The sequence below is a fragment of the Ixodes scapularis genome, unplaced genomic scaffold, assembly GCF_016920785.2.
Source record: "Ixodes scapularis isolate PalLabHiFi unplaced genomic scaffold, ASM1692078v2 ptg001274l_1___fragment_1__unscaffolded, whole genome shotgun sequence".
Taxonomy (NCBI): domain Eukaryota; kingdom Metazoa; phylum Arthropoda; class Arachnida; order Ixodida; family Ixodidae; genus Ixodes; species Ixodes scapularis.
Window position 1 is genome coordinate 1,898,867 of NW_024610129.1, and position 27,869 is coordinate 1,926,735.

A 27,869-nucleotide genomic window follows, 5' to 3' on the forward strand; every position below is an offset into this window, starting at 1 on the left:
GGTAAACAAAAATAAAAAAAAAAAACATTACAAGAAAAAAAAAATAAAATCACTTCTCTGGGGATCGAACCGTTGACCACTTGGTCAGTAGCGCGATGTTCTACCCCTGCGCCAACTGAACAAGGAGGATCTCGCCCTCCTCCTTTCATCTGAACTGCCGTTCCTCCCTTCTCTGGGCAACTTGTCCGCAACAAGGAGGAACAGTCGCTTTTGCTACCTTTCTCCTCCCTTTTTTCTTAGAGTGTAGCACTGTTCAGTTGTTGGGTTTATTTTGTCATGGCGTAGCGGCCTAGGCGGTGATGTAGAGAGCGTGTTCGCACGCATTTGGTTGCGTCCCATTTAGGGAATGCCCGGAGGAGTTGGTTTATCTTCTTGCCATGTGCGGCTGAGTTTTCCCGTCTTTATTAAATTATTGATTTTTTGTTTGTTTTACCTTTACGTGCCGTCGACTTCTTTGTCTGACTCTCCACCAGGCGTGGACCTATCGTCTTGCCACCACTCCAACCTAAATACTTTATTTTTTAACGCAATTTTCGTTAAGATCGCAGTTGGGCAATTTAATTCCTATTTATTAATTTTTATTTCCTACCCCTCTCCATGACACACTCTCTATGTGTTGCGGACCGTTTCTGTTTCACCACTTTTGTGTATTACGGAAGTGAAAGGACATTCCCTGGTGACCTGTGCGATGTGCGGTGAACAAACCCCCAGTGTTTGGTTTCGGAAAGAATTGTATATAACATATCGACGGATGTGGTGACTTTCTTTGTCTCAGTAATATGACAGCTATTAGCTAGTCGTGCTAGTTTACTGTGAAAGGTTTATAAATCGAAACAATACAACGTCTGTGCCTTTTGGTTATTCAAAGTCTACTAGGCCTGCTGATTTGGTTAGATATGTATCTCGTGGTTCCCGCTCTTATCAAAACATACATAAATATTCAATACCACAAAATTCGTTTATAATTGATTACAAAATGCAGAAGAAAATTCAAGAAAACTTTTTCACAATTCATAGAGACGCATGGGTCGGAATGTCTGACTTGGGTCTTTCAAAACAAAGACGTTTTTTTCCGATATTGAGGCCTAAATATAAAACATACAAACAAAATATACACTTTCTAGACTTGATTTTCGCGTAGAAAACTATCACATCTACATTTTAACAAAAAATAAAAAAAATAAAAAATGGGTTTTTTGAGAAAATCAATCTCAAAAATGGTACTTTTTGGTTTTCACATAACATTAACGTAAACGTACCGCAAAGAATATTTTATACAGCCAAGTCATTTTATAATACATATAAAGAACGTGTTTTGGGCTCTCCGTGGACATAAAAAGTATTGATGTAACCCAAGTAGATCGCCAGTAATTAATTGTCAAAGTTCGTCAACAATTGACCGAGGGGGCGTTTTTTACATTTTTACAGAAAAAAAGCAAAACGCCTAAAATTATTTTATGGTATTGGAGCCTTTTAAATGTGTCCACAGAGGGCTTTAAAAAAGATAATATAATGTGGACTGAAAATCCACGGCGGGAGATCAAGCGAAACATCCGACCCACGACGGGTGTGAAAAACACTGCTTTTCGCCGCGGCCTCTTTAAAAATTCATAAGTCGCGAACAAAAACTCCGACGAACTTGCGGTCTGCGGCGACTGCGTTTTTAAAAACGGCGCCATAACATATATTTTTTTCATCGAAATTAAAAATTCGACCCTTTTTGCCTGCACGATTTGAGATGAAACCACCCATATATATATATATCAGTGTGTCGAACCGAAAAAAATACGGGTTCGGTTACGGTTCAGGTTCAGGTAAATTTATTTTGTTCCGGTTCAGCTCCGGTTCGATTAATTCGATCCGCGAACCGGTTCGGAAATTATAAGTGACAAATTGCAACATCAAAATAAATTACAAATAAAACATCTGAAATCAGCACATACGAAACGGGATACATCGTACAGCCTCAAGAAAAAAGGGTGTCAAAAGATGTATTCTTACACCCTTTGTCCCGTATAATACACACCCAAACTTCAATTCGACGTACAGCGCCCTACAGTCGAACAGATGGCCCGAAATTTTACGAGGGGCTTGATAGCCGTGGGGTACAACTTATTGAAATAGCTAATGTACGTTTTACTGAACACGAAAAAAAAAATTCGGGTTTTCTTGGCCCTACTGTAAAAGCTCGGTGTTTTCTTTATGTGGTCTTTGATACGTACTTTAGCTATTTAAAATGTTGTACCACACGGCTATCAAGCCCCTCGTAAACTTTCGGGCCCAATGTTCGACTGTAGGGCATTGTACGTCGAATTGAAATTCTGGGGTGTATTATATGGGACAAAGGGTGTAGGAATACACCATTTGACACCCTTTTTTTTTTAGAGTGTAGTGTAAAGCTGAGGGATTTCTACCAGGAATGGTTTCTTTATGTGCACTCAAAGGTTACCTCACCGACTTTTACGCATTCGGACTTCATCTAATTGGGTCTGACGCAGTAGCTGTAAAATCCGCGACCTCCTTACAAACCCACTTACAAGTAGAACTCGCTAACTATCCCGCCACCTCGGCGTGTAAGCAATGGAAGGAACAGTGGGGAGAAAATACAGCTTTCTTTATTTGAATTTGCCTTCGGTAACTCAAATTAGACCCTTAAAGAAGTTTTCATTAGGACGTAATAGGATAAATATTAAAATAGAAGAGTTCGCTGTCTCACAAATATGTTAGCTTCTAAGTGCCTATACGAAACCGGATGCATTATTATCAAGCTCCACAGCCTTTTCTCTTCTCATTCCGATGGAAGCAAGCTTCAAGAACTCGCGCGTTCTAGAAACGATTTATGAAATGTGCACACAGCAGCATTTACGATTTACGATATTATAGGAAAATAAAATCCCGTCACGCGATTTTTTTTTTTTTTTTTTTTTGCACAGTCTTCCAATTCTTTTTCTTCCGTGCAAGCCGCGACCAGCGCAATACTGGTTCCTATGTCAAGATTCATGGATGCAGCGTTTGTCAAGATTCATGAATGCAGCGTTTATATTCCTAAGACTGAGTGGAGAAGAAAAATATGTAAGCGAGCTGTGTGTCAGTTGACGGCACTTAAAAAACAAATGGCATTGATAGCACATTCATTGTCAACAGCGCGTGGCCGAACCGTTTTGACATGAGCCGGTAACCGTTATTTTTTTTCCGGTTCAGTTCCGGTTCGGGTTCATCGCGATAACAATATAACGGTTCGGGTTCGGGTTCAGTTCCGGAAAAAATACCGGTTCGGTTCCGGTTTTCGGTTCGGTTCGGTTCCGGTTCGACACCCTGATATATTTATATATACATATGTACACATATATATATATATTGTTACGAAGACGACGACGCACATCTTTGGGAAATAGGGGCGCGCGCTGCATGTTTTCGCCACGCGAGCTGAGAGCGATTCGGCTGTTCCGCCATTGATCGCCTCTGGTCTTCCCACATCGCACCATCAAATACGTCTCTCATAAACACCCTCGCAAGTGGTGGAGGTGCAGACGATTCCCAACCTCTCGGTTCCTGTGCTATCGCGATCGACCCTGGAGCTTCGCAGCGGACGTTCAACGCGCAACGCAATGCCGGACGAGGCGGACCACCCGCTCCACTGCTTATCAAGAACCGCCAGCGAGATCCACCAGTTTTCAATGGAGCACCAGAGGCCGATGTCAACGACTGGCTAAGAAGTTACGACCGGGCTAGCCTACATAACAGGTGGGACAATACTCTCAAGCTCGCGAATGTTTTTTCATGAAGGATACCGCACTCCAGTGGTTTGATAATCACGAAGAAAAAATAAATTCCTCGGACAGATTCCAATTCGGCTTCGCGGAAATATTTGGCAAACCCGAACGCCGCAAACAACAAGCGAAAGATAAACTTGCCCGAAGGTATCAAACTACAACCGAGTCCTCCACGTCCTACATTGAGGACGTGGAGGACGTGGAGGACGTCCCTCACCTGTGTCGGTGCGTCGACACTAACACGACCGAAGAAGACAAAATCCGGCATTTGTTCAAAGGGCTACCACACCAGCTATTCTCAATCGTAGCTCCAAAATCCCCTCCAACTGTTCAGCGCCTCATTACAGAGTGCAAGAAGTACGAGGAGTTGCAGAGCGCCCGCATAACAAAGGCACCCTTCGAACGCCTGCCCGAAGTGTCCCCACAGACCACAACGGCGTCCGACCTCCCAAAATTAATTCGGCAAATCATCCGCCAGGAACTTCTGGCGTACTTCGGCACACCACGACCGTCAGATGTCGCCCCAAACCAACGGAGCGACACCGAATTTATGCGGAAGGTAGTACAGGACGAAGTACGAGCTGCTCTCCAACCACTCGCTTCGCCTACCCCTACGTACGTGCCAGCACCACCAGCACTCACACCCTGCTGCCCAATGCTGTGTGACACGCAACCCCGCTACCAGACGTCCTTCCTACACCGCCCCCAACCCCCCCGACGAATTTAAGGACAACAGCGACGCACCGATATTTGGAGAACAGACGACCAGCGCCCGGTGGGCTTCTATTGTCACACAGCTGGTCGCATCGCCCGTTACTGCCGTCGACGAATTGATAATAACGCCTATTATCATGCACCTGGCAATCCGTCTCTCTATTCGAGAGATTTTGACGACAGCCGCTCCTCCGACGCACGCCGCTCTGCAATCGATTCACAAACACCTCAAGACCCCCGCGGCCGATCACCCTCGCCGTACCCCAGGCGCCGCCGATTAGTGTCACCCTTCAACCACCCAGCCGCAGCGTCGACGCCGTCGTCAAACTAAGGAGGGCAGCCTGTGGTGCCACCGGTGGTCAGGCTGCACTGCCAGAAGTTGCCGAAAATCCTCCTTTTATTGGACGGACGGCACTCAACGTTCATATTGCAGGACAAACATGCGCCGCCTTGGTCGACACAGGAGCCGCCAAATCATGCATATCAGACAATGTCTGCCGCCGCTTACGTAAGGTAATTACTCCAGCCAACGGACACCTATTGCGCATGGGTAACGGCGAATTGGTGCAACCTCTCGGATCTGCATCAGTGTCCATTCTCATTGCAGACTTATCCTATATTGTGGTATTCCTCGTCGTTTCCAACTGCGTCGCTGACGTTATTTTAGGCTGGGATTTGTTGACGTCCACAGACGCCTTCATAAACTGCGCTAGAGGCGAACTAGAGCTGAGCTGCATCGACCCCGTCGCTGATCACTCCCATTCGAAAAACATTACCCTTCGCACAAACGACGACCTTCTTTTGCCACCACTATTTGCCGTTGCCGTAGCGCTCACAGCCGACCCGTCGTTTATAGGCACCTCTGGACTAGTGGAACCTGTTGAATCACTATTTGCGAAGGAAAGTATTATCGCCCCATACTCCATCGTGTCCCTAGTAGAAGGCAGCGTTTGTCTTTGTCTCACCAACGCATCTACGGAGTCGCAAATACTTCCCCGGAACACTCGTGTCGCCAATATGACCATGTATCAGGAACACCACATTGCCACTCTTTCGGAACTTTTGTACCCCCCTACTTGTCTACCCGGTTCTGCACGCGAAATGAGTGACAACTTTACAAGGATGGTGGACGCTAGTTTGCCTCCCGAGGACCAACATCATTTAGCCACCCTGCTTAAAGCTTATTCTGATATATTTGACTTCAGCAGCCAAGCCCTTGCTCAAACATCTGTTGTCCATCATCACATTCACACTGGAGAAGCACGCCCACTGAAAAGCAGACCATACCGAATTTCACCCACAGAGCGCAAAGTGATCCAGCAGCACGCCACCGAAATGTTGGAGAAGAAAGTCATCCAGCCTTCCTTTAGCCCTTGGTCGTCACCCGTCGTCCTCGTAAAAAAGAAGGATAGGTCCTGGAGCTTCTGCGTAGACTACCGCCGTCTGAATAAAGTAACCAGGAAAGATGTCTACTCGCTGCCCAGGATCCACGACACCCTAGAAGCATTCCAAGGGTCATCCTTCTTTTCATCGATGGATCTCCGGACTGACTACTGGCAAATACCGGTCGCTGATGCTGACAAACCTAAAACAGCGTTCGTCACACCTGACGGCCTCGACCATTTCAACGTAATGCCGTTGGGTCTGTGCAATGTCCCAGCGACCTTCGAAAGGATGATTATAAAAAAAATCGTGAGGGTGCAGGCGAGCTGGTGAATATTAATCATGTTGAATTAACCTGAGAGTGGGGTAGAGAAGAAACATCAAAACGTAGAAGGGACTGAAAACAGACAGGACGACGTCTCAAACTCAGCTCATTTATTTAGTCCACCTCCTTATGTAGTCTCAATCTCAAGGTCATCTCTACCAACACAAAAGGACAAAGTTATACAGATCAAGCGCCACAGCCTTCATCACACAATGCAAGAACGTTGACAACATTTACAGGTCGACGCGATGAGGCAACATCCACCCACCCTCAAACTTGAACAAAAGGATCTCTTCCCCTATTATTCTATACACAGTTCATACTTCTGAATCGTAACATGCCCTCTTTACAAAAAAAGGGGAAAAAAAAAGAAACACTGAAACGATAGTAGGGCCAATACACGTGGAGATCCACAAAAAAAAAGTTTGTACGGTTTTTTGGAAAATCACAAGCACTTAAAACAACCTAAATAACAAAAAAAAATGTTTACACTTTTAGAAAGCTTTTTGAGTTCTTCCAAACTGTAGCGAAGCCTGACTTATGCAGTTGCCTAGAGACTTTGTCCGCACGGTCTCCCTTACTACTCTCTTTACATCGTTCCTCTCTTTGCGTATTATTTCCGTCTCCGACCAGAGCGCCGTGCAGTTGTTACATTCATGAATATGTTTTGCTATTTCCGAGTTTTGTGCATTGTTCTTTACATTTCTTTTATGTTAGTTTAATATGTCATTTATGCAGCGTGACTTCGGTCCTACAAACTTGAATCCACACTCTAATGGTATCTCATACTCAACCCCAGTCTCGAAACATACGGATTTTTCCCGATGAGCCTTTTTGCAGTCGCTCACACCTGATTGAAATGGCGTCAGTTTACTTAATCTGAAATCCGAACTAAAGACAGTGTCTACTCCAAACAGCCTCGCACATGCCTCCAGGTTGTGAGAGATGTCATAAAAATAAGGGATTACAGCAAAGCGGTTCCTTGGTTTCTGTTCAGTATCTCTCCTGCCTTTAATAAACAATTCTAATTGCCGTTGCTTTTCCATTGCCTTTCTAGTGATTCAGTGATATGATAAACACATGACCTTTCTAACGCGTTCCTGACCAATGACTTTACAATCCCCGCCTTTACGGTCTTCGAATGACAACTCATTCTTGGCAAAACTGGTTTCGATTTTTCTTCCGGTTTTTCCTCAGTAAACTTAAATTCTGGAGCCGTTGACCTTATCACACCTTCTGTGGTTTCTGTTATACCTTCCTTAAACGTGCATATTAAGATGTCATCTACATATCGTCTTCCTATTGCCGTACTTGGAGACAACTCCTGTAGATTATCGTGCACTGCGCGATCCAAAGTGTTTAATCATGGGAGGCGTTGTTCAGTGTTATCGATGGACACTAAGAACTTGTATTATTCCTTAGAAAATACCCGGTTAATTCAGAGAGTCAAGGAGGCATTGGAGTTGAATCTTGTTAAATTCCAATCGGGCTCAGGTATATCGGTAGAAAGTTCCTTAACAATTTTGGAGTTTTATCTGAAGTCAACGGTAGTGGAGTGCGAAGGAAGAAAGTATATACAAAAAGAAGGTGTTTCTATAGGGTCATCAGTCGCACCGATTTTAGCAGAAGTTCATTTAAACTCTTTTAATCGCGCAGTGCACGATAATCTACAGGAGTTGTCCCCGGGTACGGCAATAGGAAGAAGATATGTAGATGACATCTTAATATGCGTGTTTAGGGAAGGTCTAACAGAAACCATAGAATTTGTGATAAGGTCAACGGCTCCAGAATTTAAGTTTACTTTGGAAAAATCGGAAGATAATGTTCTGCAGTTTTCTCGATTTACGTATTCACGTAAATCGAGGGTTATGTTGGGAATATGGTAAAGAAAAATCGAAACCAGTTTTGGCAAGAATGAGTTGTCATTCGAAGACCGTAAAGGCGGGGATTGTAAAGTCATTGGTCAGGAACGCGTTAGAAAGGTCATGTGTCCATCATGTCACTGAATCAGTAGAAGGGCAATGAAAAAGGTTGATAATTGTAGGTTATGACGACAGTTTTATAAAACGGCAATTAAAATTGTTTATTAAAGGCAGGAGAGACACTGAACAGAAACCAAGGAACCGCTTTGGTGTAATCCCTTATTTTTGTGACATCTCTCACAACCTGAAGGCAAGTGCGAGGCAGTTTGGAGTAGACACTGTCTTTAGTTCGGATTTCAGATTAAGTAAACTGACGCCATTTCAATCAGGTGTGAGCGAGTGCAAAAGGCTCATCGGAAAAATCCGTATGTTGCGAGACTGGGGTTGCGTATGAGACACCATTAGAGTGTGGATTTAAGTATGTAGGACCGACGTCACGCTGCATAAATGACAGATTAAACGAACATGAAAGAAATGTAAAGAACAAAGCACAAAACTCAGAAATAGCAAAACTTATTAATGAATGTAACAACTGCACGGCGCTCTGGTCGGAGACAGAAATAATACGCAAAGAGAGGAACGATGTAAAGAGAGTAGTAAGGGAGACCGTGCGGATAAACTCTCTAGGCAACTGCATAAGTCAGGCTTGGCTACGGTTTGGAAGCAACTCAAAAAGCTTTCTAAAAGTGTAATTTTTTTATTATTTAGGTTGTTTTAAGTGCTTGTGATTTTCCAAAAAACCGTACAACCTTTTTTTTTTGTGGGTCTCCACGTGTATTGGCCCTACTATCGTTTCCCAACAGCACAAGAAGGAGGTCAATGAGCTCTTGGAGAGCCAGCACAACATAGTGGTGTACGTCGATGGAGCAACAAAAGGGAAGGAGTATGCCGCAGGAGCAGTCTTCAACAGAGGCGAGGGGGCAACTCCCTTTGAAATTGCCACTAGCTGCGGACGAGGCACGGAGGTCACACCGGGCACGGTAGAAGAAGCGGCTCTTCTGTTCACGTTGGGAGTATACGGGCACCTCCCCGGTAAGACGAGAAACCTCGTCATCTATACGGACTCCCAGGAGGCGGTACGAAACATGTACAAGATCAAGGCAACCGCAAGCCCGACGGTACACGCCTTTTTCGACACGGCGCTTAGACTATATCGGGAGCACGGCACAAGAATCAGTGTACGATGGGTCCCGGGACACCAGGAGATCTTAGGAAACGACATGGCTCACGCAGCGGCACAGTGCGGGATGAGAAGAATTTTTTAGTTGCCATCCCAACAGGCGTCCAACTGCGAAGAGTCACTCGAACAGCCAGAAGATTCGGCATGCTACGACCCCGTCGAAGAGCTTCGTAGATGTCGCAAGATGCGAAAGATTCAGCTAGCTGAAAAGTGGCAACCCGAGGACTACCCGCTTCCGGCGAAAACCTTCAAGCGAAAGGAACGGTTCAACTTCGGCGCATCCGTACCGAAGGCGCGGTCACGCCAAGGCTCAAGTACCACATCAACCTCTCGCAATTACAACGGACGCAGCCGTACGCGGTCCCTCCGGACCCGCGATGTCAGAGATGCAAGGATCCAGAAGCCATTCCCAGGCTCGACCATCTCCTATGGGAATGCCAAGCTCTAGCCTTGTGCAGAGTGGAAGCCATCGAGACGCTACCTGAGGAAGAAAGACCCAAGAGACTCGTGGATTGGACGGACCAGCAGGGCGAAGCCCAACGCCGGACGAGGATTCTCCAGTCGCTTCTGGACTTCGTAGCCAAGGCAGATCTGGGGGACTCCATATGAAAACACCCCTCATGACCCATCGCACAGTCATCCCTCATCACCCATAATCACGCAAGAACGAGGCTGCCAGATCCGATGATCACTGCGGCGCGGATAATCTTTTTATTCGTAGTCCTTGGTTTTCAATAAACGTTTTCTACCTACCTACCTACTATCGTTTCAGTGTTTTTGTTTTTTTTCCTTTTTTTTGTGAAGAGGGCGTGTTATGATTCAGAAGTATGAGCTGTGTATAAAATGATAGGGGAAGAGATTCTTTTGTTCAAGCTTGGGGGTGGGTGGATGTTGCCTTATCGCGTCGATCTGTAAATGTAGTCAACGTTCTTGCATTGTGTGATGAAGGCTGTGGCGCTTGATCTGTTTAACTTTGTCCTTTTGTGTTGGTGGAGATGACCTTGAGATTGAGACTACATAAGGAGGTGGACTAAATAAATGAGTTAGCTGAGTTTGAGACGTCGTCCTGTCTGTTTTCTGTCCCTTCTACGTTTTGATGTTTCTTCTCTACTCCAGTCTCAGGTTAATTCAACATGAAAGGATGATGGATACATTTCTCCGCGGCCTCACCTGGGATATATGTCTATGCTACCTCGACGACGTCGTCGTTTTCTCAACCACACTTGATCAACATTCACACCGGCTGAGGCAAGTTCTTGGTTGTTTTCGCTCCGCACACTTATAATTAAACTCAAAGAAATGCATGTTCGCTGCTCGACAACTGAAAGTACTCGGCCATGTAGCCAGTGCCAGTGGCATCAGCCCGGACTGCGACAAACTCAGAGCCGTTTCTGAATTTCCTGTTCCGCAACTTCAAAAAGACGTCCGTGCTTTTCTTGAACTGTGCACTTACTTCCGAAAGTTCATCCCTGGCTTTGCTCACGTCGCTAAACCTCTCAATCAACTCCTTCGCAATAACGCCGCATTCAAATGGGGCCCACTTCAACGCCAATATTTTGAGTCCCTTAAATCGGCCTTGACGAACAGTCCCATTCTTGGCCGCTTTACTGAAGGAGCCGAAACCGAAATACGTACAGACGCCCGTGGACATGGTATCGGTGCCGTCTTGGCTCAAAAATTTTCAAACAGCCAACATGCTATCGCCTACGCGAGTAGCAATCCTACCCAATGTGAACGGAATTACACTATAACTGAACGCGAATGTTTGGCTGTTGTATGGGCTGTGTCAAAATCTCGCCCCTATATCTACGGCATTCAGTTCCATATAGTAACCGGCCACCACGCACTCTGCTGGCTCGCCAGTCTGAAAGACCCCCCAGGACGCCTTGGGCGATGGTCCCTCAAACTGCAAGTTTATACGCTCACCGTCCTCTATAAATCTGGAAAAAAATACCTCGATGCCGATGGCTTCGAGGTATTGTCTCGATGCCCGCTACCGTTGTCGCTCCTCAGCAAGACACAAGAAACTCGCTCACGACAGCACCTTTGACACCAGTTGACATTTCTGCAGCTCAAGCGTCTGATCCTTACCTAAAACCGATAATTGATTACCGTGTTGGGGTAACCCCACATGCCTCACAGAGCACAGCACGCGCAGCGCGTTTATTTGCCCTTCACAACGGCACCCTATGCAGACGAAATTACGAACCGGAAGGACGTCCTTGGCTTTTTGTCATTCCACGAGAGCTTCAAAAAGATGTTATTTGTGCAAATCATGACGACCCAACGGCCGGACATCTAGGCTTCTCCAAAACGTACTTTGGAGTCTGAACCAACTACTTCTGGACCAGAATGTACCGTGCCATCAACAAATATGTTCGTTCTTGTCACCAATGCCAAACCAAGAAGAGTCCAACGACAAAACCATTTGGTACACTGCACTCCATCTCCCCATCACATCATCCCTTTCAGAAAGTCGGAATTGAATTCTTGGGCCCATTTCCCGTCTCCACTAATAACAAGTTGAACCAGGGTTGCCAGGTGGTTTCTAGCTCAATCCGCCAAATGCCAGACGATGTAGCCTAAAACTAGCCAAATGCAAGAGATATATGTAGCCCAAAAGTAGCCATATTCTGCAGAAGCCAAAATGTCGTGCGCTGGAATGTGCGAGCTCAATTCGAAAGCACTGCGTCTGTACACTGTTAAAAAAAGTGCCGTTATATTACAGAACCGTACTGCGCTAACTCATGATGCCAGGCATTATCTGTAACCCTCCGTAATACCACCAAAGCCGTAGCTGACAGTTTACATTATCATTTCTGTACAGCAGACATACAGCGATAGAAGCGCAGTACCCAAGTATAGGACTAAAGCCGCAAACTTAGCTCGAGGTATCCAAGCCGTCGAGTGTTCAGACGGTATTGAAGGCGTAAGGGAAGGGTACGGTTTCAGTCCCGTATTTTCATACTGCACTTCCATTGCCGTATTGTAACGGTAACAGTTCAGTTACCGTACCCTTCCCTTACGCCTTCAATACCGTCGGAACGCTTGACGGCATGCATACCTCAAGTTTAGTTTGCAGCCTTAATCCCGTACTTGCGTACTGCACTTCTATCGCTGTGTGCTCGCTGTACGGTAACAATAATGTGAACTCTCAGCTACGGCCTTGGTAGTATTACGGAGGGTTACAGATAACGTCTGGCATCATGAGTTAGCGCAGTACAGTTCCGTAATATAACGACACATCCTTAGTAACAAGTGTAGTGTGTCTGAAAAAAGGGACAAGACAAAACGGAGGCAGTTTTGAAATTGAAGAACTATATTGTAAACCGTAAAAGAACATAATTATAAAGAAACCTTCATGGCATCCGATCGATCATCAGATGAGCTGAAAATAAAACAAATTCATATTCAGATGATTGAAAAGGCTACGGGAGGACCACAACCACTTGCACAAATTGCAGAGGTGCACGCACATGAAGTCACAAAAACCTGTACAGTGGGGCTCCCAAGCTCACAGAGCGATGCTCTAAGCCTCTGGTAGCAGCGCGCAAAAACACAAGGGCAAAGGGAGGAAATGCACAAGGCGAGCGCTGAACTTCAACTAAATGTTTAATGAAAAGGAAACACCGAAGTCCTGTGCATTCGTCCCTTTGTCCGTGTGTTTTTGCATGCTGCTACCAGTTGTAATCATGCACCAAGTCGCCTGTGCATTGCCACATTGAGCCGCTCAGCACCATGACAGATCAAGGTTGCTGCCCTCGACCCCTGTGAATGCAGTGTCGTGCCGCTATGTGGTTTTCTTTTTAATACAAAACAAGACTGGAAACCTTTTGATACCACATCGTACACATGCCAAATCAAATATGTACTCACACTGTTCCATTTTTTCTCAAAAGCAGCAAGATCTGTGGCGGCTTTGATTGCTCTTGCCCGAGCTCCTTTCGATTTCCCGGCCTCCTGTCGTGACCCATCATGTTGTTTGATACCAACTTGGTATCTGAAACAAATAGCAGATTGGCCCATAAGTATTTGGTCAGAAACCAGACAAGTGAAAAAAAATTGCAGTGAAGGATTTGGGATCAGTACTTGCTGACATTTTACATGCACAAGTAATGTCGAAAGCCCCAAGCTTTGCCACCAAAGTCACATAGGCGCACAGTTCAAAAGTATAAGTGTGTTGAAGGTTCCTAAAATAACAATTAAGCCATAACAAGCTGAGCAAAACCTACATTTAGGCCAGCAGACTGTGCACTTAAAGAAAATATGTCAAGGTACAAATTCATGCCTAGATTTTGAGGAAAATAAAACAATGAGGGAACAAAAAAAAAAATTGTAATAATGTGTCATTTTTCTGCAAGAGGAGAAAATCTGGCACTCAAGGCTTCCCTCACTCAGATGCGATGGGGATACAGAACTCGGAATATTTCAGAAGTTATAAGCCCGATGTGGCACATCTTAACGGGTAGGATTCATATAATGTAACTTTTAGACCTACAAAACACTAAAAACATGTTGATTTAAAAAGATATTGAACAGACCAGCGATGTAATTGATTTGAGTCATTTAGGAGAAGCTTTGGAAGCAAACAAAAGTAAATTTTATAGCAGCGACATAAACAGAAGAACAAGTACTTACTTTGCGCTTATTTCTTTTATTACAATACAGCATTAAAATTTGTCTGTTGTCCTACACAGTCACAAAGCAATTCCTCCTCTGCATTTCTACTCGTAATTAAGCAAGCACTCATTTGCATAATTAGTATTGCAGACAGTTGAATGACCTAAAATACTCAACTAGCTGTTAATGATTGCTTAAAAGCACCAGACATGGCAAAAGGAATGTTGTAAGAGAATCATTCTCTTTTTTTAGGAAGCCACATTTTGGCCAGCCATTGTCGAAAGAACATATGATTGATAAACATGTATAAAGACGAGAAAAAGGTATTCAGGTACAAAATCAAACGTGAACCACATGCTACTAAAACATGCAGAAATAAAGCTTCAAAAAGTTGTGAAAAGGTTGTATATCAGTCAAATTTAGTTATGAATTAGAGATCATCTGCACATATCACTTGTAGACACTCTTAGAGTAATACAGAATAGTGTGGTGCAGTAAAGAAACTCTTAAATAATTAGCTGAGTATATTAAACATATTTTGAGGCTCCAATTTGTTTCCAGCCAAAAATAATTTAATGATGTATACTGCTTATGACACTGCCTTCTAACTGAATGCCAAATAGAATTATAAGTAAATGACACATTCAGTAAAGATAAAACAATAGGAATAGTAGATATATTGACATATTTATTTGTAATTTCTGGGATAGGATCAAACATAGTCACATTGTAACATTAGGTGAAATTTTTAAATCAAATTATTATGCAAGATATAACAACCTTTAAAGTAACTGAAGAGTGTGTTGGTAAAATTCACAGACCACAGAAAGAACAAAACATACCCGGACGAAGGACGACAAACATTTCTTTTAATTAACAACATGAATGAGCTTAAAAGCACTTCCTTCAATTCAGACCGCCAAGGAAATTGAGAGAAAGGGAGGCAGAAAGAGAGAAAGGTAAGTGTCAAAAATTGTAAGGAAGGAAATAAGAAAAAGAGTGAAGTAACAGCATGAGTTACAATTCTAACTTTACACTTTCCTTTTTATCTTCCTGCCTCCCTTTCTCTCCATTTTCTTGGCAGTCTGAATTGCACGGAGTGCTCTTAAGTTCATTCCTGTTGTTCTTAGTTGAAAGAAATGTTTGTCGTCTCCTTCGTCCCAAGCACGTTTTATTCATTCTGTGGTCCGTGAATACAACACCTATTGTGGTTTAATAATGGACTCTGAAATTGAGCTTGGAAATGTGGGTAGCCAGTGATAAATTAAAGGGCAACTCTACTCAATTCAGAAAATTTCAAGATAGTGGATGACCTTACTTTGAAAAGCACTCATGAACAACTCTACATTGTTTCACGAAAAGTAGAATATTGTTTGTGCAACTTTGCTATTTATAACTCAAGTCGCAAATTGAAACCGAAACTTCGGCAAAGGGCGAGCAGCGACGTCAGTTGCATGCACACTCATGTCCATGGCAGATGCATGATTACGTGATTTACCCCACTCACTGGGTCAACTCTAGGTAGTGTAGTCTGAACCGACTGGACATGTGATGGCGTTGAAAGAGAAAAAAGCCGGTGCATACAACAGACATCAACACGACGTCACATCTGAAGGAAGTGCCAAAGTTGGCTAGCCAGCACATCGCTCGCTAAAATTAGCAGATTAGCGCTTGTCAAACTTTGAGGGTCCAATTTTATATACAGAAAGATTTCAGTTGTAGCCTTCCTAGATGATTATAAAGAGAACTAATCGTTTTCTCAGCCAAAATTCAGCAGAGTTGCTCTTTATTGCCTCTCATGAGGCTCAAAATTATGAAGGAAATAAACCATACCTCTGAATGAACTCAAGTGTGATTCCCGCACTTTTGGCATACTGGATGTTTAAACAATAATAAAGGGCGAAAAGGAGCTCCACAGCTTGCAGAAAGCCCACATCTTCCACCATCACCTCATGGTCCACAAACAGCTGGCAGCTGCATTAGAAAAGTGAGCGGCCTAGAAGGGAAACAAGCGATTAATGTAATTAATGCGGAGAAAATGTGTTAGTATCAGATGTATCGACCTATCTAGTCAAGTGACCAGAAAAGTCATGCGACCGACACCACTACGCCGGCTTTTTCTCTAATAGGGCTTTATAACGCTCACGCATTAAATGAAGAAAAAAATACCATCGTCATATTCACATCTGGAAACTTCTATAGAGGTATTACCAGCAGGAACACTGAATAGGTAGGCACACTGATATCGGATTGTGACGCATATCTGAGATTTGAGACTGAGATGCATCACAATCACAGATAAGGCACACCTTATATGCCAAGCCAAATAAGGGTCGCACTAAATAGTGTTGAGCAACCATACCCAGTAATGACATTAAGTTATGCAAAGTGCTCCTGAAGGCTTGAACAAAACAAAAAATTTGTATATGAGCATGCAGAATCAAACACTTTTTGTTGAGTTTATGAACAGAATCAGTAGCATGGAAGTCTGATACCAACGTGCAATGCCAGTCGTCGGTTTCGTTTAAATTGCTTTAGCTAGAAATTAAATGACTGGAGACCGCATGCGACCACACATTCTACGAGCAGAAAATTTGGCTGTTCGGGTTGGACAAGACACAGAATGCAGGCCCAAACAATCAAATGCCTCACAGGCACCTGCTGTTTGGGCTGAATGCCGTTTTGTGGCACCTGCACTCACAAACCAAAATAAAAACTTCTCTTTTTCTTGCTGGATCAATCAAGCATTGATTGTCGAAGTGTGGTATAATACCAGGACATGTGCTTTACATTGGTGCTTGATAAGGCTGCCAAAACCAAACAATGTGGTCGTCCATCTAGCTCTGGTCAAAATCGGCACATCACCTTTTGGTTACACCACTGCAGTATTCCAGCACTCTGGTTACACCACTACAGTATCCCACTACAATTGAGTCACTAGGAGTCATCTGCACTGACCCCTCTTCTCTCTCTCACTCTCAAAATGGCACTACCCACGATAAAACGGTCTAGGTTGTCGTTCCAGAATTCAACACAAATTAAAAAAGAAAGCACCTTCAAAAATACAAAGCATGCGAGGAAAAGACACATGAAGCTCACCCAGTGCAACAATTACAGGAGAAGCAGGCAGACTGTTACGAAACTCCTCTGTGATTTCTGTTGTCACCTAAGAAAAGTCAGAAAACGTGTGGTTAATTGAGAAATGCACGAAAGCACGAAATGCTAGTGAAGGTACCATACATCTATGGGTCTATTTATTCCCACAGAATGTAGAACTGTGGGACACAAGCAAGACGACGTAAGGCGGATCGCAAAGAATGATGCCCGAAGAACTTATCGCGGCCGGCGACTTTACCGCAGATGCACGAATATGGGGATACAAGCGAGACAATGACAGAGAGTGCAATGTCTTCACACCCACCAAGCAGGCCAATCTATGAATTCTCAAAGAAAAACAGACTGCCATTCGCATTGGCAAACGTCGCACTGAGAACGACACCACAAGACTTGACATGTGCCATACACAACATCCAAGCCCGAGTGCGAACTGCTCCGACGCCTTGGGAAGCAAGCACCTACCCGTCGAAATATAATTAATGACAGAAAGGCACCCCAACACTAAATGACAGATCAGCTTCATTAACCTAGCACCTGAAAAAGTGTCTAGGTGAGCGAATAATGAAAGCCACATCCACTCAGAAGTACCAAGCCAAACAAGACGACCCAGACCCCGACCTTCATCTCCTCAACTTGTGTGCTATCGGACTGCAAGCCCAACAATGTTACAGGAGAAATAAGGACTGAAAACTCCAAGCCAATTTCAATGCAACCACGGTGAAGATAAAAAATACACCCAGAAGCTCCGTAAACAACTGAGGTGCAAGCTCCGAGATAACACACGACGAGTGTGGGGCACATTCAAAGGACTCTGGCAGGAAGGCCGACAACTTTAAATCCACTGCTTCCTGGTACACCAAACCATTCCCAAGTAAATGAAACAGCGTCTGCCGCCGCATGCGAGTTCCTGTCTTCCCTTATCCTTACCATCCTTGGTGACAACAGCGCCGCCTTCATTGAAAAAGACACAAAGGATCCCCTATTCTCCCAGGAAGCCAAACAACAGGCCCACTGAAAACACCTCACGGCTCTACTCAAAGAAGACTTAGACCCACTCCCAGATGGTAATTCTACCAGGTGGGAAGAGGTTCGCCTGAAAAGACAACGGACCCACACCACTATAGTTTCCAAGGAAACAGAAAAATGTAACACCCACAAGAACATGGTGCATAAGCCGCCATACACAGGAAAAAGACAAGAGCCTATGCGCCCACTGCGAGGTCACAGTCTCAGAAGCGCACTCCTGGTACTGCCCACACATGCAAGAACCCCAAACCTTGAAAGAGTCTGTTAATCCCACGGGTATTCGGGAATACCAAAAGGCTATTCTCCATTCACCCCTCACTTATGTGAAAGAGGTTCGTCTCACCCACTTTATTTTCATCTCACCCTTATTTCCTTTAACCCTTCATCCCACCTACAGGAGATAGCGTTTGCTGAGATTAAAGGATGCAGTTCCTGTTATTTTCTCAACTAAGGACATTTTTAACTACAAACATTTGTTGTCCTAACGCTCAATAACAACTAAAAAACAACGTTAAATAAGCAGCAATGTATCTGCTGATATCTGTCACAAAGCCTCATTGTTACACCTGCGGGACAAGGAAGTTGCTAATATTAAAAACAAATGATCCTAACTTAGGAGTTGAAGTGGAAGTACAAACGTTTGTCACTAGTTAATTCTCTAGCATAATTTTTGTGTTAACTCTAACACTCGATCCCAAAAATGCAAAACATCAAGTGAACCCATTAGAAGCAAGTGGTACAAGAGTGGGTGCCCACCGCCGCTCCCCCTTTGGTTTAGTGAAATATTTATGTAGAACATACTATAAGATGACCCAGCCTAGAGTTGCATATCTTCCCATTGCACTTTAATGTCAAGTATAATAAGTTGAGCCACCTCAGCCAGGAAAAGATTAAGGAAGGTTTGGCTCCTCGTATAGCAATAGTAATTTCACTTTTTACGTGCTCATTATCAGCATTGTCGTCAGATACCAAGAAAGCGTTCACAAGATTTTGCAGACAATTCTGAAAAAGTGGGGGGATGGTCGCTCAGAAAGTGAAACTGCAGAAAGAGTACAAGGCATTGCTCCAATGGTTAAAAATCACTAGGTAGGCGCCTATTCGGACATAGGTGCATGAGCGGTATGTTACGGTATACAGGAAGACTGATATAGCTGAAAATTTCAAAAAATGAAGAACAGTTTAGTATTTCCAGATGCATAGTTTCTCAGTGGAATGCTGACTGCCTGTGTGAGACTTCCAGGAAGTTATTTTCAACAGGGTCATGAGGATTTGTCTTTGGAAACAAATAGCCTGGTTATTATGAATGCTCCTACCTGATGTAACTGGAAGAGCTCTCCGAGGTTTTCTTGAAAGTAGGATGCAAGCAATGGGAGGAGGCAGACAGCTGCTGCGTTTTGATCTTTGAACTCTGCCTCGGCCTTGTTGATTTTGAGGCTCCACTCGAGCGCAGCATCATTTTTGGGGCTTGAACGTAGGAATGTCACAAGGAGGAGGACATCTTTGGGCAGGCTCAATTTTCCGTCCAGACAGACACCTGTAAGCCTTAAAAAATTCATGTTATCACTGACTCTTCATATCCAAAATCTTTGTAATCAAAATACCTTTTTGTGAAAAGCAAAATATTGAAGGAAAGAAATCTGCAAGGACCACTGTATGGTGAAAGTAGCAATCGTATTCGTCGTTCAAAGCACCTTTTTATGAGCATAATAGTGCATGTTTGTTTTAGGAGTGAGTGACTCTTGCAAAGAACTGAACATATTCTGGCTTTTTTAAAAAGTATATTTGTGCAAAAAGATTTTCAAGCACACATCCCAGGAAAAACTTTGAAACTGCTGCAAGTTTCCAATTTGCCTTCTTTTTATATTCACTCAGTCATGTGTGCCTCCATGCTGCAGTGCTGAAATGTTTCTTGCCCTCTACCACATGCTATTGTGACTGCTCTATCAGAACATTGAAGCCATAGTTACATTTATAGTTAATGATATTCCCCACATTCTAATTGCTTACTCACGCTGCCCTAGTCCATATGCAACTAAAACAGTGGCCACCAAGCCCGAGCATTATAATGGTTAATAATAAAAGGAACACTTTTTTGTCAAATTTGCAGCTCCCATTGTCGTCAATTCTATAACTATAGCTTTGCATTTTTCGACACCCTGTAAATAACTCTAAACCTGAGTAAACTCATGGACAAATATGTATGAAAATTATACCTATGGAAGTGATCAAGGAGGTGCTCCCTCACAAACAGAAGTGGCCACGCTCGTTTGACATCCAATGCTGAATATGGAGGCTCTGACGAATTTATGAACGTCCTGATGTGGGGGTAGCACTCAGTCATGGTCTTTGTTTGAAGGCAAATGTTTTGTTCACATGTCGACTTCAATGCCTCGTCCAATAGAAACTTTCTTGAGGCTTCCACTTCATGAAGTGAAGAACTCGTAGTAGCTGGCTGCCAGTTCACACAACCGTAAGCTGATCGAGATGTCTGCTTCTTTAGCTTGATGGTTCCACCAGTGAGCGCTTCCGCAAGGCGTTTGCATCCTCTTCTGTTGTTTTCCATCCTGTTCTCTATTTTGTAGGCCAGGCCTACAGAAGAAACTGACGTAGCTGAGCAGGAAGTGGGGTCCCCAAGTGCCCCAGGGTACTTTTCAACAAGGTAACTGGCAGCACTCCTTATTTCACGTGCAGATGGTCTAGCCTTGACTTTTTGACAGGCCGCGGCAGCCATGCGCACAACTTCTTGTCGGTCAGTCGGGTTAAGTTGAGTCCCCTCTTGCAATGCTTTCATGACGTCTTTGCTAAGGCTGCTCCAGGGAAACTGAACTTGTGAACCAAAAGGCACATCGACACCTTCATGTTGTGTTGATGTTACATCCCCCTGCTGACCTGAAAACGAAGTGCAAAACATCATTCCAAAAGAGGCAGACAAAGAAAAGAATAGTGATAATAAAATAACAGTGCAGCACCATATTCAGTTTAAACTTAGGGAACATTTCAAAATACAATGCGACAGTAACTGAAGGAGGTCGATATCCAAACTTCGGGCCACCAAGATGCTCTATCACAGAGCAACGATGCAAAGCAATGGAGCTTGAGGGAGGTACACATAAAAGACATGGTATTTATGTAATCATATCAAAAGTAGGAAATTGGCGTTATCATAACAACCGCCATCCCGCCTCATCCGATTGCAAAGACATACTTTTGTAAAGTATCTCCTCGCAACATCATGTCAGATGGTGTCAGCTAGCTGTACAAGCTGACAAAACGTTCGAGAACAAGTTAAAACAATGACTAGGCCAGCAAGGTTGACAAACACGTTTAGCTCAAGCAAGTAATTTCTTTTTTCCTTTGGTCTTTTTGAAGGCCTAGAGATGATCAATCTTTGCCAGTTATTTGATATAAAAGGCTTCCCTTAAAGAGCCTGCACCACCCGACTGTTTGATGTGCCCTTGAACAAGCTTGATCCACCGTTCGTATGAGCCTACTGGCATGTGGACCTGTTTTTTGTGCTTCACGACAAAAAAATGTGCTTTGCCGCGACAAGCCTTAAAGGGAAGCTAAAGTGGTTCTGTATTTTCGAAAAATTAAACACTTTAATTATCTTCTTTTAGCCCCCAGGATCACAAATATTGGAATTATTTTTCAGTCTGATGCAAGGAGCAGTCGTAACAGTGCTTTGGAAATAGCGCCAAAGCCCTGTCATCTCTGAGCGTGACATCGTACCCAGATTTGTCGGAACTTCTGCTCTTGCGTGCCTACAATGCCCAACAAAGCTATGCACGTGCACTCTTGATATTGTCAGAAAAGCCAGACAAAGACGTCACAACCAGTGTCACATGCAGGGTAATATACCTGGCAAGCTTGCAATTCCATGTGCTGCCCACATGAGCAAAACGCGCTTGGCGGCCGAAAAATCTGGATATGACGCAACGACCGGCCTAAGGTCTCTCGAGTTTTCTCGCATTTAGTTACATCTTCAGGATTCACGGGATAACATTATGCTGGAATCTGGCTCAAACTCAGTTTTCTTAAGAACCTCTTTACTCCCCTTTAAAGGCAGACGCACAGGGAGCACTTTCTGCATGGCTGAAATCCCTCCCGTAGTGTCCTTCTCTCCCCTCCCTCTTGCACTCTTCTCTCCTCCTTCCCCGAAAACAGAATGTCCAAAAACTAGCCCCCACAGAGAGGAGGCAGTGTCTCTTCCTCTTTGGGGTGCAAACGAGGAAAGCGAGGGACAGCTTCCTAATCGTTTTGCATTCGTCAGCCTTTAAGAGTGCTGGCTATTCATTCCGGTGAATACAACCACTGGTGCCAGTGCCATTGCTTGTTTTGTTCTCTTCTTGTGCATCTGAGTTCTGTCAGAGAAAAGCAATAAGCTAACTTTTTATGTATTTGATGTGTTCGCTTACAAAACACAATGAGCACAGTACCTATAGGTTTTCCAATTTCTCGAAAGAGAATACCAGCTGACTTTTCTGCACACTAGACATATTCTAGAATATTAATAAATATTGTTATTATATTGTGTAACTAAAATTCCAAGCAAAATAATCCAAGTGCATTTCTTTGTAGTTTGTGGTTACAGTCTTTGAAACTTCTAACTATGCCATCGAAGTGTTACGTTTGAAGCAAAAACTCTATACTGCACGTCTGTTGCTAATTGCCTGCATAATAAAGACTAATTGGCAGAAACTTTGCTAGGGAACCTTTATCAATTAAATAAGTTCTTTTTTTTCCGTTCTATGAAATTGGGCGTTTCGAAGTTATTTTTCATTTCTCATATTACGTTATAATTTGCCTCACATTTGCTTTTAACTGAAAAATTACTACTCCCCCATTCCTAAAGTAAATTCAAGCTTGGACTTGCCTGACACCCAAGAATATGTTGTTGCAATGAAGGTGTAAGTAGCATCCTCAGGTGACTGATTCAAACAATTGAAAGCTTCTTCGTCCACCTCCGTTCCATCCAGCATGTGTACCTGGAAACAGGGTATGTTATTTTGAGAATAAGAATGGCTAAGTACATAATTTCAACTGCTGAAATTATTTTACAAACCTTGATGTCTCCATTGCAGCATATACCGAACTCTATGGCCTTTTTCTTTAAGGCGTCGAAAGTGGCAACCACTGCCAGTTTCTTTATTGTTTTATCAAGGCTCCAGATCTTGACTATCATCTGAAAAACAGTGAACGTACAAATGCAAAGTTTATGTTATGTGCTACAAAACAATTGTAATATAGAAAAAAAAATAAGGGTGCAAGTTAGCTGGTAAAGCATTGCTACAATTTAACAGGGTGTCTACAAAATTAGTGATCTTAAATTCCCCGACTTTTCCCAGTTTTCCCTTGACTATTTTGATAAAATCCCGTGAGCATTTGCGGGTCAAAGGATCATATTTCCGAAACATTATTCGGCATGGCTGTGCTCATGCACAACCATCTAGATTTGTTCCGCATTGCCATTCCACTTTTACTGATCATTTTCCCTGGTGGGGCCAACGTTTTGACGATATTCCCTGATAATTTCACGACTTTTCCAAATGAAAACCTATTTACGTTACTCCCCACTACTGCAAATTAAAGTTATTAGACATCGCGGGTGTAAAAACGAGGGAGCCTTCATGTGCGCTTTGCTAGGGTGATGCCACCTTTGTAATACCACTCACCGACAAACCAGCAGCCATTTTGGTCCTTGGCGATAATCCGTGGGCTTATAACCCTCCCGGAAACAAGCACCTTATCTCACAAGTTCGGAGCAGCGTTGTGGAGCCCACGGAGCGAGGATTAGCATTTCCCCCCTAAGATAGGAGGACCGATGGACACAAAGGCCACTTTCCGGCGCACGGGGAAACAATTAGGAACAAAATGGCGGTGGACGAGGGTGTGGGAAAGGGAAACAGGCAGTTGGCATCACCCTATGCCAACTGCTCATGAAGGCACCTTAGTAAAAACTTGCAACGAATGATATAATATATTTAAAAAAACTAGAAAAGCCTGCCTAGAGGTTTTTTGTTTGGCCTACATTTTCCAATTGTCTGTGCCATACTGAAAAAGTGAGTTGCAGGGCGTCCCCCGTTTTTAAATTTAAGGTAATTTCCACACAAATCACTGGTATCATACCTTCAAAATCGTCGAACAATAGTGAACTCCGCAGCCTGATCCCAAGACAGTTGAGGAGTCTGTACGGGACATATGGATGTATGTCCATCAGCTGAGAGGAAGACAACAACTGTAGCTCTTCCACTTCCAATTCTATCAACTTGTAGAGCCTGAAGTTTGGGAGGAATGCAGACGCTGCTTTTTTCACAAGAAATAATGGAGTTGCCTCATGGCCAGACTCTACCACAATATGCAGAAGCTGGCCGAACTGCAGGTTGTACTGGTCCCCACCAAGCACTATGTAAGAACCTGGCTTGTAATGTGTGCCACATAGTGTCACTGACGAAGCAATCATCAAGGTTTCATGACTAGTGGGCAAGTTTTTCTGAATGAAGCACCACAAGTTTTTGTCGAAACTGGCTATTTCAGATGCAGGAGCCAGGTTTAAACTGAAGTACAAAACAGCCATCCTCAATGTTCTGCGTTAATCTGAAGGCAATGTTTCTATTTACACCAGAAAGATAGAACACCTGCACCTGCCTGTCTACACCTGCAGCGTGCGTGTCGTCTTGCCGTCCAGTCTTAACATACAAAACTATGTTTCCGTGTTCTTTTAGGTTGCCCGAGCCATGAGGAGCTACAGTCTAGCATGCTAACATTGGGCAGTGATATGAATGGCCGCAGTAATTGTCATGTGAAACTTTTCGTTTCTGTGCATCTGGCTTGAGAGGTCAGGTGAACAGAACTGGGCTGGAATGGTATAGCGCCTTGTCATTCATAGCTTGAGCAGTGCAATGAAAGCCAGGACGACGCAGCGCTATTTGATTTAAACTGCTGCCAAGGGCAAGGGAAAGGAACATGGAAAGTAGTAAGTAAACAACGCTGGCAAGGGAAGGGAAGTTCCTCCTCTCCTTGCCAGCTATCCATCTGCTTCCTCCACTCCCACCTTCCTTTCCCTAGCATTTCACGCTTGACTTACTGTTGTTTTTGTTTTTCTTTTTTTTTTCTTGCTCTTTTCCATTTTTTGTTTGCTTGCAGTCTACCGCGAAAATGTTTCACGCTAACGCCTCGCAATTGCACAGTAATGTGACAAATTTTTTTACCACCTTTTGGGGCAGAAAATTGGTTTTCTAGAGATGTGGGCCGGCTTGCATGAAGCAGAGTCTCGGTTGAGACTGCTCAAAGAAAGCGCTGTCAAGGCTAGTGCTAGAGCTTAAACCGAGTCCTAGACGCACGCGCGCCCGAGCCTTGGCAGCGCTTTCTTTGAGCAGTCTTAACCGAGACGCTGCCTCTCGCAAGCCGGCCCAGGCATCTAGTTTATTCTCCTTTCTACCTCAAATACTACAATAAGGCAGATGACTTAACTCCAACTATAAGGCAACATATTTTTTTTTTCCACTGCTGGCAGTCACTTATTACGGTGCAGTTACCAAATCATTTCTTGCCAAGGGAGGAAGTGGCCGAGTGGGCTAACGCGTCTCAGCTCGGAGCGTGGAGCGAAAGCTTGCGCAGGGAACCTCTGGGTTCGATCCCCGCCGCCCCCGCCCGTTTCGATCTGTATGAGTTTTGTACCGGCACGCGTTCGTGTGATGACTACTGCGTGATGCACGTTAAAAATCCCAGGTTAGCGGTTGTACCGCACTGGCTAAATTTCTCATCTACAGCTAAGAGACCGATTACCCGTTGAGGCGCATCTCCATCAAGGCTGTATAAACATAAAAAACAAGCCAATTTAAAAAAAAAAAAAAAAAAGTTTCTTGCCCAATTTTTTTTTTTTTTTTTCTAAACACACGACGCGCTTCGTGCACCCTGCTGTGCTGAGACCGTTTCTTCTCTGAACAGAGCTGCGCCGCGGCAAAATGTTAAGGCTGAAACACATTTGCAAGAAAAGAAACCGAATATAGAACGGAAATCGGAGGGTGCAAAAATTGTTGCACGCAAATTTGGAAGACAAGTTGCACGAGAAGACTGATCCCGCACAAAAGGCAACGTCCTCCGCAGTAAAATTAACGCAAACAACACCAAACGTGCACTCTTGATAGATAGATATATATGACGCCGTGATTAGGACTTGACAGAATCATCGGATAAAAAGAGACTGGCTGTATCAGCTTTGATTTTCGAAGCAACCGAGGCCTTCACGCACCGGTACAAAGACTGCTATTACAACAGATAAAGTAAACAGAAGCAACGTGCGGAAACCAGTGTACGTATGCCACCGGTCACGACATCCCTCTACAGCCACACGCTTGTCTCGTTCTTATTCACGAAGTTCCGGGTAGATTAATTCTCTTACATGCATGGAGTCAGCCACAATCGGCGCTCGATGTTTAGTTGAGATTGAGATGTGCACCGACACGAGCATCGGCCGACGTACAGTCGGGAGCAAAAGTTTGCGGGGCACGGGAGCGCCTGCCGAAAAGACTGGCTGCGCCTTCTCACGGCACGTTGCTGCTCCAAGACTCACGCTATGCGCACGCGCTTCCTTTCTTGTTCGCGGTCATGCTTTTTTCGCTTCCGTTCGACACGCACGACATATAACTGGGACTGGCGCAAGGTGCCGCGAAATGTTATCTGTAGCATGCGCGAGTTTCGTCACCCATCACGGTGGCTGAGGCAGACGCGCGGCGTGAGGGCTGTCATAGCGGCACCTTGCGCCGGTCCCCGGTTATCTCGTGCACGTCGGGCGGAAGCGAGCGAAAAAGTCATGGCTTCGAGCACGAAAGGAAGCACATTCTCGAAGCGTGAATCTTGAGAGCGGCCGCGCGCCGCAGAAGGCGCAACCAGTCATTTCGGCTGACGCTCCCGCGCCCCGCAAACTATTACCGCCGACTGTACACGAGCAAACTCACCGCGATCTTGCTTTGCCCGAATGCCACAACACAGCGAACAGCCCACATAATTTTCAGTCTCCGCAGTGCTCCGTTCACCACGGAGCACTGCGGCGAAAATCCGACTTCGTACAGAGCTGAGCAAAAATCGCGGAAACACTCAACCAGCCTCGGCGGCTGCCGCGGCTGCGCCATAGCGTAGAAAACCCGGAGAGGGACGGAACGGACGGAACTCCCGAAGTAACGTTGCGACATCGCTCCGTCCCCCTCCGGGTTTCCCCGCCGAAAAAAAAAAAAAAGAAGGCAATAGGAGTTGCTGTCTGATTTTCGTTTGCGATTTCTTCATACAATTTGGCCGCTTTTCGCTAATGTGTTTCAGTCATGACTCATTACGTAAAGTCCGACGCCGTCGCTACACAGTAGCGCACCAAAGAATGGAGAAAACTAAACTCAACGAACTCAAAAAAAAAAAAAGACCGCGGACTTAAAGGCGTACTGCAAAGCATTTGAGTACTGGCGGTGTTAGACACGAAGGTTGAATCGATCAATTTAAAGTTTCCTAAATCCACACAAGTCTACCGTAACAATATGAGAGTGCACGGAAGCTAAATGTCGGCTCGGCACAAACGCACAAAAAAAAAAAAAAGGGAATTTTGGCACTAGTTTTTCACACTTCGGTCAAACGTATATAGTATACCATTGTGGGCACTTGAAACCTCATTGCACTGTGTCGCTTTGCATGTTTCGAAACAAATTGCACCTGAACAGCAAGTTATGTCGAACAAGCAGCTACCGAAAAAATCGGCGTGCATGGTCCTCGTACCGGACCAGGGACCTCTGCCTTTCCAGCGGAGCGCTAAACCAAGAGCGTTT

At 44.3% G+C, this 27,869-nt stretch overlaps 2 protein-coding genes across 3 annotated transcripts in view; one reads left to right on the plus strand and one right to left on the minus strand.

Moving 5' to 3' along the window:
- Positions 1-27,869, plus strand: part of LOC121046821 (ficolin-1-like) — a 118,363-nt gene that overhangs the window by 37,905 nt on the left and 52,589 nt on the right. The gene's annotated exons all lie outside the window — the stretch shown is intronic.
- LOC121834521 lies at positions 12,595-27,073 on the minus strand. 2 transcript variants are annotated; one of them, XM_042288218.1, is made up of 8 exons: positions 24,187-24,329; positions 23,123-23,242; positions 22,934-23,045; positions 19,374-19,594; positions 17,017-17,083; positions 15,751-15,913; positions 13,174-13,297; positions 12,595-12,685 (listed from the first exon to the last, which is right to left on the minus strand). In XM_042288218.1, exons 1-6 carry the CDS (start codon positions 24,256-24,258, stop codon positions 15,897-15,899), a joined length of 609 nt encoding a protein of 202 aa, XP_042144152.1. In that variant the 5' UTR covers positions 24,259-24,329; the 3' UTR covers positions 12,595-12,685; positions 13,174-13,297; positions 15,751-15,896. The 2 variants fall into 2 exon arrangements, with proteins under 2 accessions (XP_042144152.1, XP_042144153.1); XM_042288219.1 differs by lacking the exons at positions 23,123-23,242; positions 24,187-24,329 and adding an exon at positions 27,018-27,073.

Excerpts from the sequence above, each read along its gene's own strand:
- LOC121834521 (XM_042288218.1), bottom strand. The coding sequence starts at position 24,258 with ATGTCCCGTACAGACTCCTCAACTGTCTTGGGATCAGGCTGCGGAGTT. Across the intron at positions 23,046-23,122 it reads GCTGCAATGGAGACATCAAG|GTACACATGCTGGATGGAAC; the intron begins GTTTGTAAAATA and ends CCCTGTTTCCAG. Across the intron at positions 19,595-22,933 it reads AACATATTCTTGGGTGTCAG|GTGTCTGTCTGGACGGAAAA; the intron begins GCAAGTCCAAGC and ends TAAGGCTTACAG.